General features: G+C 37.7%; 1 protein-coding gene across 1 annotated transcript; it reads right to left on the reverse strand.

Annotated features, from left to right (window-relative positions):
- Window positions 1-583: 583 nt before the first annotated feature.
- On the reverse strand, window positions 584-4,079 carry LOC148554026 (protein FAR1-RELATED SEQUENCE 5-like). The gene is made up of 4 exons (XM_088494950.1): window positions 3,722-4,079; window positions 3,367-3,607; window positions 3,217-3,281; window positions 584-1,059 (listed from the first exon to the last, which is right to left on the reverse strand). Exons 1-4 carry the CDS (start codon window positions 4,077-4,079, stop codon window positions 584-586), a joined length of 1,140 nt encoding a protein of 379 aa, XP_088351076.1.
- Window positions 4,080-13,250: the final 9,171 nt, after the last annotated feature.

Consider the following 13,250-nt stretch of genomic DNA (forward strand, 5'->3'; position numbering starts at 1 on the left):
TACCTGAACTCTTTGACATAACAGAATAAAGTGACTATTCAATGAACAAAAAAGTGACTATTCAATAAAGTGACTATTCAATAAATAATTTCAGAAAGCTAATTTGAAAAACTAAAAAGTAACTATTTAGTAAAGACTAACATCAATCAGAAATTATCCCTCCTATATCTTCAATGAACTGAAATTTGCTCATACATGAATGAAAATTTGTGTTAATAAAAACTAAAACTCCTATAATGCTTTTTGGGATAATTCATATCCTGTGCATTGTAAAGGCTGGAGCTTGACTGAATCGTTGATCCACCGTCTAAAAGGTTCAACTACAAAAGACAAAATAAATCGTATATTAGAAAAATGCACAAACGAATTTTTCCTAATTGAAAGCAAATCAATGTTACCTCGCTTGGAGCTGGCTTTTTCTTTTTCTTTGTGGAATTTGCGATCTTTTTTTCTAATTTTGATCCTAGTTTGTTCTTGGGGCAGCTTCTTGTTCTCACACGTGGCGGGATTTGAAGGTCGTTCACGTCACTCAATGTCGCTTCTTCATGAGATAACAAACTTTTTCGTTACTTTTCGCTTGATATTATTGCATCTCGACCATGACATTGTCAAAAGCCCGGTGCAGAATTCCGGTAAACTCCTCGGACTCTGATGCGAATTCGCAAATATTGTGAGACCAAAACACCAAATCGTCAAATCTCTTGCTTCTTGGCTCCAATAGAGGCTCGTCTTGGCTGCTCTCGATGTGTGTGTGCCTCCTCTTTATGTTCTTGCTCCAGCATTCTAGTATATATTTCAGTGCCACTTTATCTACTCGCCACAGTATGCCCCTTAAGTTGAATAGCAAGCACTGGAACTTTACTTCTCGTGATACTGTGTCGTAGGTGACAAAAAACTTGTTGAATGTGGAGTTAGAAACCTGCTTTACGACTTTGTATGTTGTAAAACCTAGGGTGAAATGCATTGATCTTGTGATGCAGTTCACCTTTCCTCTGAATTGTCCTTGAACTTCCCTGAACTTCTCGTGGGTATACATGTGCTGAAATTGAGCCTCTATTGCTGATTTTGTTACACATGGTATCACGGTGTAAAAATCTACAGCATCAAATTCTCTCTCTCTTTGCTCTCTGCTTGCTAGGCAATTATCGTATTGCTTCACAAATTGAATCAAGGAGCTGTTCCGTCTAAATAACTTGTTGAAAAATGCATGCATGCTCTCGCTCCTTTGTGTACTTCTCATCCCGGCCCAAAAGTGGTGATCCAGGTAAACTGGAATCTATAAATAGTGATCTTCGTATAGTTCTGCAGAATGAACCAAAAACATGAGCTCTGATAAACTGAAAGTTATGCACGTTTTAACCAAAAAAGTAACAGCATCAAAATAAATTGAATTAAGAATGCCGGTTACCTGAGAGCCACTTATTGCTTCCGACGCCGAACTTTGTGACAAAATCATTCCAGTTTCTTTTGAATACATCTTTTGTGAACGAGTTCCAAACGACGTGGCTCATCTTTTGTTCAATTTTCTTGTGTCGCTTGTAGCCATTTAGTTTTCTTAGGATCTTCTTCATGATGTGCCAGATGCACCACCAGTGAATTGTGGTTGGCATGCACATCTTGATGCACCACTATTTTGTGGTATATTTTGTACTTAATTGAGTGGATTTTATCCACTATTCTCACACTTGTTCATTGAATTTGCATGTTTTACATTTTCCTTCCTAATTCTGTACTTTGATTGAAATCATGCTTCTTTGGCCTTAAATTACTAATTTTAATTCTCTCTTATTACCATTCGATACCTTGATATGTGTGTTAAGTGTTTTCAGAGATTATAGGACGGGAATGGCTTAGAGGATGGAAAGAAAGTATGCAAAAGTGGAAGGAATACAAGAAGCTGAAGGAACTGCAAAGCTGTCAGCCCTGACCTCTTCGCACTCAATCGACCATAACTTGAGCTATAGCAGTCCAAATGAGGCGGTTCCAATTGCGTTAAAAAGCTAACATCCGGGGCTTCGAAATTATATATAATTATTTATAGTGGCCATACAGATAAATGACGCGCACACGTGCATCACGCCCACGTATCGTTCTGCAGAAAATCCAGCGTAGCAGAATTCGCCCCCAGCGATTTCTGGGATGTTTTTGACCCAGTTCTCAACCCAGAAAACACAGAATAGAGGCTACAAAGTGGGGGAATCAAAGAGACATTCAGACAACCATTCATTATTCACATTTTAGATTTTAGATGTAGTTTTCTAGAGAGAGAGGCTCTCTCCTCTCTCTAAGTTTTAGGATTTAGGAATTCTCTTAGGTTAGGTTTATTTCTTCTCAATTTCAGGTTCAATGTTCCTTTAATTTAGTTTCTCTTCTACTTTTATTTATTCTATTACTTTAGTTTGTTTATTTTCCCAATTTGGTTTATGAACTCCATGTTAGATTTGATTTCTTTATTTAATGCAATTTGAGGTATTTCAGATTTATGGTTGCTTTCTTCAATTTATGTGATTGATGCTTTCAATATTTAGATTTCTCTCCTTTTGGCTTTGGTTGAGTAATTGCTGACACTTGAGTTATCAAACTCCCTTGTTGATTGATAATTGGAATTCGCTAGTTGATTTGGATCCCTCTAAAGCTAGTCTTTCCTTAGGAGTTGACTAGGACTTGAGGAATCAAATTGATTAGTCCACTTGACTTTCCTTTATTTAGTAAGGGTTAACTAAGTAGGAGTAATGAACAATTCTCATCACAATTGATAAGGATAACTAGGATAGGATTTTCAGTTCTCATACCTTGCTAAGAGCTTTATTAGTTATTACTTTAATTCTTGCAATTTACTTTTCCTGTTCATTATTCAAAAAACCCCAAAAAGATAATCTTTCATAACCAATAATAAATACACCTCCCTAAAATTCCTTGAGAGATGACCCGAGGTTTAAATACTTCGGTTATCAATTTTATTAGGGATTCGTTACTTGTGACAACCAAATTTTTGTATGAAAGGATTATTGTTAGTTTAGAAACTATACTTGCAACGAGAACTTATTTATGAATTTCTTTACTGGCAAAAATCCATTCATCACATCTCGATGGCCCTTTGCATCGATCTGCATTGGACGGTGAGAATGCCTTTTGGTGCCTTCCCTCCCATGCAATGGAGCCACTACTCGAATAGCCATTTGAATGATTTGATGTCCTCATTTTTCATCAGAGTACATCCGAGAAGTATCAACTGACCATGGTGATTCACGCTCACAAAAGAACCAAAAACCAGATTGTACCTGCAAAAATGGACATTGGCAACAGTTATGAACCGAAATGTGTTGCCTGTGAGAACCTAAGAGTTAATTTTTGTGAATCGAATACCTGTTTATATTGTACATGGTGTCGAATGAAACGACGTCTCCAAAATACTTGCATGCAGCTCTGCTTCTTGCATCGGCCCAGAATGCATTTTTGATGGAGTGATCGCCTTCAAGGTTGAGCTCGAAAAAGAAATTTTGATTCTTCTCTTTCATTCTTAATAAGTACTTCCTGAATTCTTTGGAATCGTCTTGTTTGGACACATTCCGTACTTCCCTTGTGATGTAATTCCTAACGTCTTTTTCTATAAAATTTAGTTCCCGATGACTGCCCGCTGCTGCTATGAATGATTGGTAAGTTTTGCTCGGTCTGATTCCAACTTCCTTATTGTTTTATATGGTCCGATGCACAAACATACTTAGCTCCCTGTGTTGTTTAAGCATCTCTGCTCGGTCTGGAGAGCAAAGGTGTGAATCATTCAGAACAACTTTGAAAATTGTCCAAAGACCGACATCCTTCAATATGTGTACATAAATCTTTGCTAGACAGTTTATGCCAGCTGAGGGGTTTGTCTTCAGAGTTGGAGATATATTGGATTTCCACTTCCCCTCGCTGCTGCATACGATTAATTGATTCTTAATCTTGTCTCCCTTCCGAGTCGTGTTCCTTATTTTGGTAGAAAATCCGGCAAGTTTGGAATAATTTTTGTAGAACTTTCCAACTTCTTCTAGTGTCTTAAAAATCATCCCAACCTTTGGGACAAATTGTTCATCCATAACACACCTGGACTATAGAATAAACCGAACACATTATTAAAGTGAAACCATTGTATAACACTAAATGAAAGGAATATTGTCCATTATATAAATTCAAATTTGAACAACTATCTGCATAATGAACCGAACATATTATTAAAGTAAAACCATTGTATAATACTAAATGAACGGAACACTGTTCATTATATAAATTCAAATTCAAACAACTGCTTGTATAATGAACCCAAAATATAAATCAAAGCGAAATCAATGTACAATGCAAAATGAACCGAAAATTGTATATATAAATTCAATTCAATTCAATTCAGAACACCTGCGTCCATTTAATTCAATTCAAAATTGAATCATCCAAACCCCGTCCGCTTGATAGGATTCAGAAGAATAATCTAAATCACTCTCATTCAACTGATTTAAAGTTGAATCATTCATTATTTTGATAGCCTATTGAAATCTGAAAATGAAGAAGATAAATCCACAGATCGAAGAAGAAAACGAAGAAGAATAGGAAGAAGAACAACGAGCAGCAGAGAAGAAAAAGAAGAAGAACGATGAGGAGCAGAGAAGAACGACGAGAGCAGATCCGAAATTGCAATGCAGATCGTTAACGTTGAAGAAGAAGTTTTACTTAATTCTGTTACGTTAATAGGAGGGGGTGGGGGCGTGCGTGTATTTCACATAACTTGGGAGGGGCGCGTTTAAAAAAATGCTTGGATGACTTGGTTAGATTTTTTGCATGGATGTGGAGCATTATTGATTAAAGTAAAAAAAAATATAATAATATCAATAATGTTCCACATCCATATAAAATACCTATCCAAGTTATCCAAGCAGTTTTTCGTTAACGCGCCTCCTCCCTCCCCCAAGTTACGTGAAATATACGGGTGCCCCTCTCTCCTTCCTATCAACGTAACAGAAAAACATCTTTTTCAACGTAAACATTTTTCTTCCTCTTCTCTTCTTCAACATTAACGATTTGTATTTTAATTTTCAGATCTGCAATCTCTGCTGCTCGTCGTTCTTCTTCTTTTTTCTTTTCTTCTGCTCGTTATTCTTCTTTGCTGCTCATCCTTCTTCTTCCTATTCTTCTTCGTTTTCTTTTTTGATTTTGTGGATTTATGATAAAAAGGAATTTTTTTCGTCGATCTAGAATTAATCAAAATAGGATATCTTCATTGCAAGTGTAGTCTAGATCAACAACTAATTCCCAATCAAATTTAGATCAAAAGATAGTCATAATCAAAACACAATAACCGGGAGTTTGAAATTTTGGGTCGTCTTCCCTAGGAGTTGCAAATGAAGTGCTAAGATTATTGGCTATGATTGATTGCAAGAGAAGCAAGAAATATAAATAGCAAGAAAGTAACTTAACATGCAAGAAATTAAATGAAAGCAATCAAATGATCATGCAAGGAATTAAAAGTCAAAGCAATAAAAGTCAAAGCAATTAAATGCAAGGAAAGGAAAATTCAAATGCAAGAAACCTCTTGGCAAGGATTGGGAGCTAAGCTTACCTATCCTAGTCATTGACCACAAACACATGATGATTATGAAGAGTTAATCCTACTTAGTTAACCCTACATCGAGGATAAGTCAAATAGGCATAGTTGATTCCAATCCCTAAGTCCCAATCAACACTATTAATGGGTCACTTAGAGTCAAGGGAAACCAAATCAACTAACTACTCTAATGTATCAAACAAGAATGGACATCAATGACTCAAGGAGCACCAAAGTCCTCAATACCAAGCCAAGAGTGAAGAAAAACTATGTAAAAACTAAGCCAAGCATTTTGTCAAACACTTGGTGTGCAAAAGAATAAAATAATATTAAAATGCATTAAAAATAAAATCCAACTACCAAAAGCAAAAAAAATGATAATAACAACTAAAGGATACATTAAATGAACATAAAACATAAATTGCATTAATAAAAATTAAAGAAGTACAAGAGTGTTCATAAAATGAAAAATGACATAAAAGAGAAATTAAGAAGAAGAACTAAAAGAAGTAAGACAATAAAGCAAGAAAACATAAATGAAACTACATTAAGACAAGAATTCAAGACAGATATTAAAGAGAAATTAACTAAACCTAACCTAATTCTAGAGAAAGGGGGAGCTTCTCTCTCTAGAAAACTAAGAGGAAAACATGTAAAAGCTAAACTTAATTGCCCCCTTGCTTCCACTTGAATTGGGGTTGAAATAGCTTCAGAAATGAGTTGGGTTGGGTTTTGGAGGCCCAGAATTTGCCCCCAGCGATTTGCAATTAATGAGCTCACGTGACTCGGTCACGCATACGCGTCGCTGAGCAAAATTTACTTCCACGCGTACGTGTAAATCACGCGTACGCATCACCAAGCTCACACTTGTGCGCGTGCATGCAGTGCTTGTGCTCACGCATGGATTGCTGAATCTTCCAAACTCCATTTCTTCATAGTTTCTTCCCTTTTGCATGCTCTTTTTCTCACTTCTTCAATCCATACTTGCCTTGGAAAGCTGAAATCACTTAGCAAACGCATCAAGGCATCAAATGGGATTAAAGTGAACAAAATTTATAAATTAAAAGGCCTAAAGATCATGTTTTTACTTTCAAGCACAATTTAGGAAGAAATCATAAAACTATGCTATTTCATTGAATAAGTGTAGGAAAAGTTGATGAAATCCACCTAAATTGAGCAAATAAATACCATAAAATGTGGATTCATCACATTCCCACACTTAAACAATAGCATGCTATACTCAAGAAGGAAACAAGGGGTATTACATTTATTCAAAGCAAGTAAACTACCTATATGCAATCTATCTACATGAATGCAACTACTTAGTCAAAATAAATTAACTCCAAGAATACAGATATGAACATAAGGGATAAAGCAATCTTAACCAAGTCAAATCCATAATTGATTAGAGTTATTGAAAAGCATTAACAACTTGCAAGATAAGCAATAATGATAAGTGGAAACATGTAATTGAGCGTTTGAACACTCACCGGATGTGTATCCGCTCTAATCACTCAAGTGTATAGGGTCAATTCACTCATTTCTCTTCTAATCATACTTTCTAAGATTTGTCTTTCATCTAACAATCAACACTTATTCAATGTATGCATACAAATATCATGAGGACTTTTCATGGTTGTAATGGGGTTAGGGTACAGGTAAGGTTATATATGGTCAAGTGAGCTTAATATTTGCATCTTTGATTAGCCTAAGCTCTAAAATATATACAAACCAAGAAAGAAAATGCAACTAAGAATTCAAAAAGAAGATGAAAGTGTTAGGATTAGAGTATGTCACCCAAGATGGTCGATCGATGACAACCTCCCAACACTTAAAGGGTTGAACGGTTCTCCGTGCACTCAAAGGTGAGCTAGGGAGTGTGGTGACTTCGGATTGCCACCTTCAGCTGGTGGATCAATCGGCTGCTGCATGCTCTTTCTCCTGCTTCCCTTGTTGTTTATGGTGACTCATCCATGAAAAATAAGAAATAGGATGGCAAGATGAGTGAATGCAAAAACAAGGAAGCAGAGATTGTTGGAGTGAGGCATTAATCACTAAAACGAGTGAGTGAATAAGTTTGTGACATGGAAATAAGTGTGTGTATTCTAAGTTGTGCATCTTAGAACACACACACACTAGCATGGTAAGCCAGGTCCCAATTAGACAAAATAAGCATGCACTTCACTCATTCTAGTGTACTTGGAATACCTTAAAGAGAACTTGTAGGTTAAGATAAACAAACAAGTAATAAAGAAGTATAAAAGTATTCAAGCAAGAATCAAGAAATTGTGAATTGGATAATGAAGCAACACCTAATTGACATGAAGTGGAAAACATGGCAAGCATAGTCCACAAAGCTTAAAAAGCTCAAAAAGTGTCATTAGGTAAGCTTATGATCTAATTTCACAATTGTCAATGCTAATGCATCAAATAAGTGACTTAAATAAAAATCAATCATAGCAAGCATCACCTAAAAAAAATTGCATCAACTACAATTAAATTGCCTAATGATAGATTATGAAATCAAATTACATGGTGGCCAAAACATGTAATTCAGAAATCCAAAAGAGATTCTCAAAGGCAATGTTATGAGTACTTGGTATGTGAAAAATTAAACATGAAGAACTCAACACCAAGAAACAATTTACAACCTCAATAAAGATATTCAACAATAAATAGCAATAACAATCTCAACACTTCAGCAGCAATATCTCAACACAATCAACAAATCAACTCAATTATCCAACACTTAGCATCAGAATAGAAAATTAAACTAACTAAGCTAAATAACTAAAGGTGAGTGTTGTGGGTGGTGAAGTATAGTGGTGAGTGGTCATTGAAGAAGGAAAAGAAAAGAGGAGAAGAGAAAAGAAGAGAAGAGGTAGAGAGAAGAGAAAAAAAGAAGTATATTGGAAGAAACAGGGGCGTACGTACGCACAAAAGGCCGTTGGTGCGGGATGAAATCGTGTTCTCACACTTTTCTCACAACTCCGTGTAGCTGACCAGCAAGTGCACTGGGTCGTCCAAGTAATAAACCTTACATGAGTAAGGGTCGATCCCACGGAGATTGTCGGCTTGAAGCAAGCTGTGGTCATCCTTGTAAATCTCAGTCAGGCGGATTCAAATGGTTATAAAGTTTTAATAATAAAACAGAAAATAAAATAGAGATACTTATGTAATTCATTGGTGGGAATTTCAGATAAGCGTCTGGAGATACTTTGTTGCTTCAGAACCTCTGCTTTCCTATTGCCTTCTTCCAACCATGCGTTACCTCCTTCCATAGCAAGCTGTATGATCCTCTCGGATGAAAACAAATCCATATGCGCTGTCACCGTATGGCTAATCATCTGTCGGTTCCCGCTAGTATCAGAATAGGACCATTGTCCTTTTGCACACTGTCACTGCGCCCAACATTCACAAGTTTGAAGCTCGTCACAGTCATCCCTTCCCAGATCCTACTCGGAATACCACAGGCAAGGTTTAGACTTTCCAGATCTCAGGAATGCTGCCAATGGTTCTAGCCTATACCACGAAGGTTCTAATCTCAGATTTAGATGCTCTGTTGTCAGGAGAGAAAATGTGAATCATTGATTGGGAACCCAAGAGAATATACTCCAGCTGTTGTCCAATGACTACGTTGAACATTATGTAGATCGCTTTGTGGTTGTCAGGCACGCGATCTTGGCTAAGCGAGTAACGAAGATTGGGTGATTGTCACGGGTCACCCCTTCATTCTGACTTAACTGAATTAAGTACGAGAGTGTATCTTGGAGAAGAAGTAGGCGTGAATTGAATAGAAAACAGTAGTAATTGCATTAATTCCTGAAGAACAGCAGAGCTCCACACCTTAATCTATGGGGTGTAGAAACTCCACCGTTGAAAATACATAAGTGAAAATAGTCTAGGCATGGCTGTGAGGCCAGTCTCCAATGTCTAAGGACTAAACGTCCAGAGATAAAAGATACAATAGTAAAAAGTGCTATTTATACTAAACTAGTAACTTAGGTTTACAGAAAATGAGTAACTAAGTGTAGATAGTGTAGAAATCCACTTCTAGGGCCCACTTGGTATGTGCTTGGGCTGAGCATTGAAGCTTTTTCGTGTATAGGCTATTCTTGGAGTTAAACGCCAGCTTGGGTGCCAGTTTGGGCGTTTTACGCCAGGAAGTTTTAGGCTGAATTTGAACGCCAGTTTGGGCCATTAAATCTCAGGAAAAGTATGGACTATTATATATTGCTGGAAAGCCCAGGATGTCTACTTTCTAAGCCAATTGAGAGCGCGCCAATTGGGCTTCTGTAGCTCCAGAAAATCCATTTCGAGTGCAGGAGGGTCAGAATCCAACAGCATCTGCAGTCCTTTTTCAACCTCTGAATCAGATTTTTGCTTAGGTCCCTCAATTTCAGCCAGAAAATACCTGAAATCACAGAAAAATACACAAACTCATAGTAAAGTCCAGAAATGTGATTTTTGCATAAAAACTAATAAAAATATAATAAAAAGTAATTAAAACATACTAAAAACTATGTAAAAACAATGCCAAAAAGGGTATAAATTATCTGCTCATCACAACACCAAACTTAAATTGTTGCTTGTCCCCAAGCAACTAAAAATAAAATAGGATAAAAAGAAGAGAATATACAATGAATTCCAAACTTATCAATGAACTTATTTCCAATTAGATGAGCGGGACTTGTAGCCTTTTTGCTTCTGAACAGTTTTGGCATCTCACTTTATCCTTTGAAGTTCAGAATGATTGGCTTCTATAGGAACTTAGAATTCAGATAGTGTTATTGATTTTCCTATTTTAGTATGTTGATTCTTGAACACAGCTACTTTATGAGTCTTGGCCGTGACCCTAAGCATTTTGTTTTCCAGTATTACCACCGGATACATAAATGCCACAAACACATAACTGGGTGAACCTTTTCGGATTGTGACTCAGCTTTGCTAGAGTCCCTAGTTAGAGGTGTCCAGAGCTCTTAAGCACACTCTTTTTGCTTTGGACCACGACTTTAACCGCTCAGTCTCAAGCTTTTAACTTAACACCTTCACGCCACAAGCTCATGGTTAGGGACAGCTTGGTTTAGCCGCTTAGGCCAGGATTCTATTCCTTTGGGCCCTCCTATCCATTAATGCTCAAAGCCTTGGATCCTTTTTACCTTTGCCTTTTGGTTTAAAGGGTATTGGCTTTTTCTGCTTGCTTTTTCTTTCTCTTTCTCTTTTTTTCTTTTTTTTTTTGCCTCTTTTTTTTTCTGTAAGCTTTTCACTGCTTTTTCTTGCTTCAAGAATCAATTATATAATTTTTCAAATTATCAATAATATTTCACTTTTTTCATTATTCTTTCAAGAGCCAACAATTTAAACATTCATAAACTACAAATTAAAAAATATGCACTGTTCACGCATTCATTCAGAAAACAAAAAGTAATACCACCATATCAAAATAATTAAACTAATTTCAAGATAGAATTCGAAATCATGCATTTCTAGTTCTTTTGCAATTAAAAATATTTTTCATTTAAGAAAGGTGATGGATTCATAGGACATTCATAGCTTTAAGACATAAACACTAGACACTAATGATCATGTAATAAAGACACAAACATAGTCAAAACATAAAGCATAAAAATAAAAAAAAGCAAAAAAATAAGAACAAAAAAAATTAAAGAACGGGTCCACCTTAGTGATGGCAGCTAGTTCTTCCTCTTGAAGATCTTATGGAGTGCTTGAGCTCCTCTATGTCTATTCCTTGCCTTTGTTGCTCCTCCCTCATGGCTCTTTGGTCTTCTCTAATTTCATGGAGGAGGATGGAATGCTCTTGGTGCTCCATCCTTAGTTGTCCCATGTTGGAAATCAATTCTCCTAAGGAGGTGTTGATTTTCTCCCAATAGTTTTGTAGAGGAAAATGCATCTCTTGAGGCATCTCAGGGATTTCATGATAAGGAACTTCCTCATGCTCTTGTTGAGGTCCATGAGTGGACTTTCTTATTTGCTCCATCCTCTTCTTAGTGATGGGCTTGTCTCCTTCAATAAGGATATCTTCCTCTATGACAATTCCAGCTGAATTGCATAGGGTACAAATGAGATGAGGGAAGGCTAACCTTGTCAAAGTGGAGGGCTTGTCTACCACCTTATAGAGTTCTAGGGATATGATCTCATGAACTTCTACTTCCTCTCCAATCATGATGCTATGGATCATGATAGCCCGGTCTATTGTAACTTCAGACCGGTTGCTAGTAGGAATGATAGAGCATTGGATGAACTCCAACCATCCCCTAGCCATGAGCTTGAGGTCAAGCCTTCTTAGTTGAACCGGCTTGCCTTTTGAGTCTCTCTTCCATTAAGCTCCTTCCACACAAATGTCCCTAAGGACTTGGTCCAACCTTTGATCAAAGTTGACTCTTCTAGTGAAAGGGTGAGGATCTCCTTGCATCATTGGCAAGTTGAATGCTAACCTCACATTTTCCGGACTGAAATCCAAGTAATTCCCCCAAACCATTGTGAGTCAATTCTTTGGGTTCGGGTTCACACTTTGGTCATGGTTCTTAGTGATCCATGCATTAGCATAGAACTCTTGAACCATTAAGATCCCGACTTGTGAATGGGGTTGGTGAGAATTTCCCAACCTCTTCTTCGAATCTCATGTCGGATCTCTGGATATTCACTCTTTTTGAACTTGAAGGGGACCTCGGGGATCACCTTTTTCTTGGCCACAACTTCATAGAAGTGGTCTTGATGGACCTTTTAGATGAATCTCTCCATCTCCCATGACTCGGAGGTAGAAGCAATTGCCTTCCCTTTCCTCTTTCTAGAAGTTTCTCCGGCCTTAGGTGCCATTAATGGTTATGAAAAAATAAAAAGCTTTAGCTTTTTCCACACCAAACTTAGAAGGTTTGCTCGTCCTCGAGCAAAAGAAGAAAGAAAAGAGTAGAAGAAGAAGAAATGGAGGAGATGGAGGGAGGTGAGTGGTTCGGCCAAGGGGGTAGTAGTGTGTATGTTATGTGAAGATGAAGGTGGTAAATAGGGGTATTTATAGGGTAAGGGAGAGAGGGTAGCCGTGTATGAGGGGTTGGGTTTAATGATGGATGGATATGAGTGGTGAAGAGAATATGGGGAAGAGGGTAGGATTTGATAGGTGAAGGGTATTTAGGGAAGAGTTATTGATGGGATTGGTCAAGGGTATTTGGGGAAGAGTATTATGGAAAGGTGTGAAGAGGAGAGAAGAAGAGGTAGGGTAGGTGGGGATCTTGTGGGGTCCACAAATCCTGAGGTGTCAAGGAATTCTGCTCCCTGCACCATTCTGGCATTCAAACGCCCATTGTGTGCCAAATCTGGCATTTAACGCCAGCTCTGCTAGTCTGCTGCCCATTTTTGGTGTTTAACGCCAGCCAGATGCCAGACAGCCCTTTCTGGCATTAAACGCCCAGAGTGCTGCCCATTCTGGCATTCAAACGCCCATTGTGTGCCAAATCTGGCATTTAACGCCAGCTCTGCTAGTCTGCTGCCCATTTTTGGCGTTAAACACCAGCTAGATGCCCATTTTTGGTGTTTAACGCCAGCCAGATGCCAGACAGCCCTTTCTGGCATTAAACGCCCAGAGTGCTGCCCATTCTGGCGTTTAACGCCCAGAATGCTGCCAAGCTGGGCGTTAAACACCCATTCTGCTATCCTTACT

Source organism: Arachis ipaensis, chromosome B7 (assembly GCF_059453495.1).
Source record: "Arachis ipaensis isolate K30076 ecotype BB chromosome B7, ASM5945349v1, whole genome shotgun sequence".
NCBI classification, from domain to species: Eukaryota; Viridiplantae; Streptophyta; class Magnoliopsida; order Fabales; family Fabaceae; genus Arachis; species Arachis ipaensis.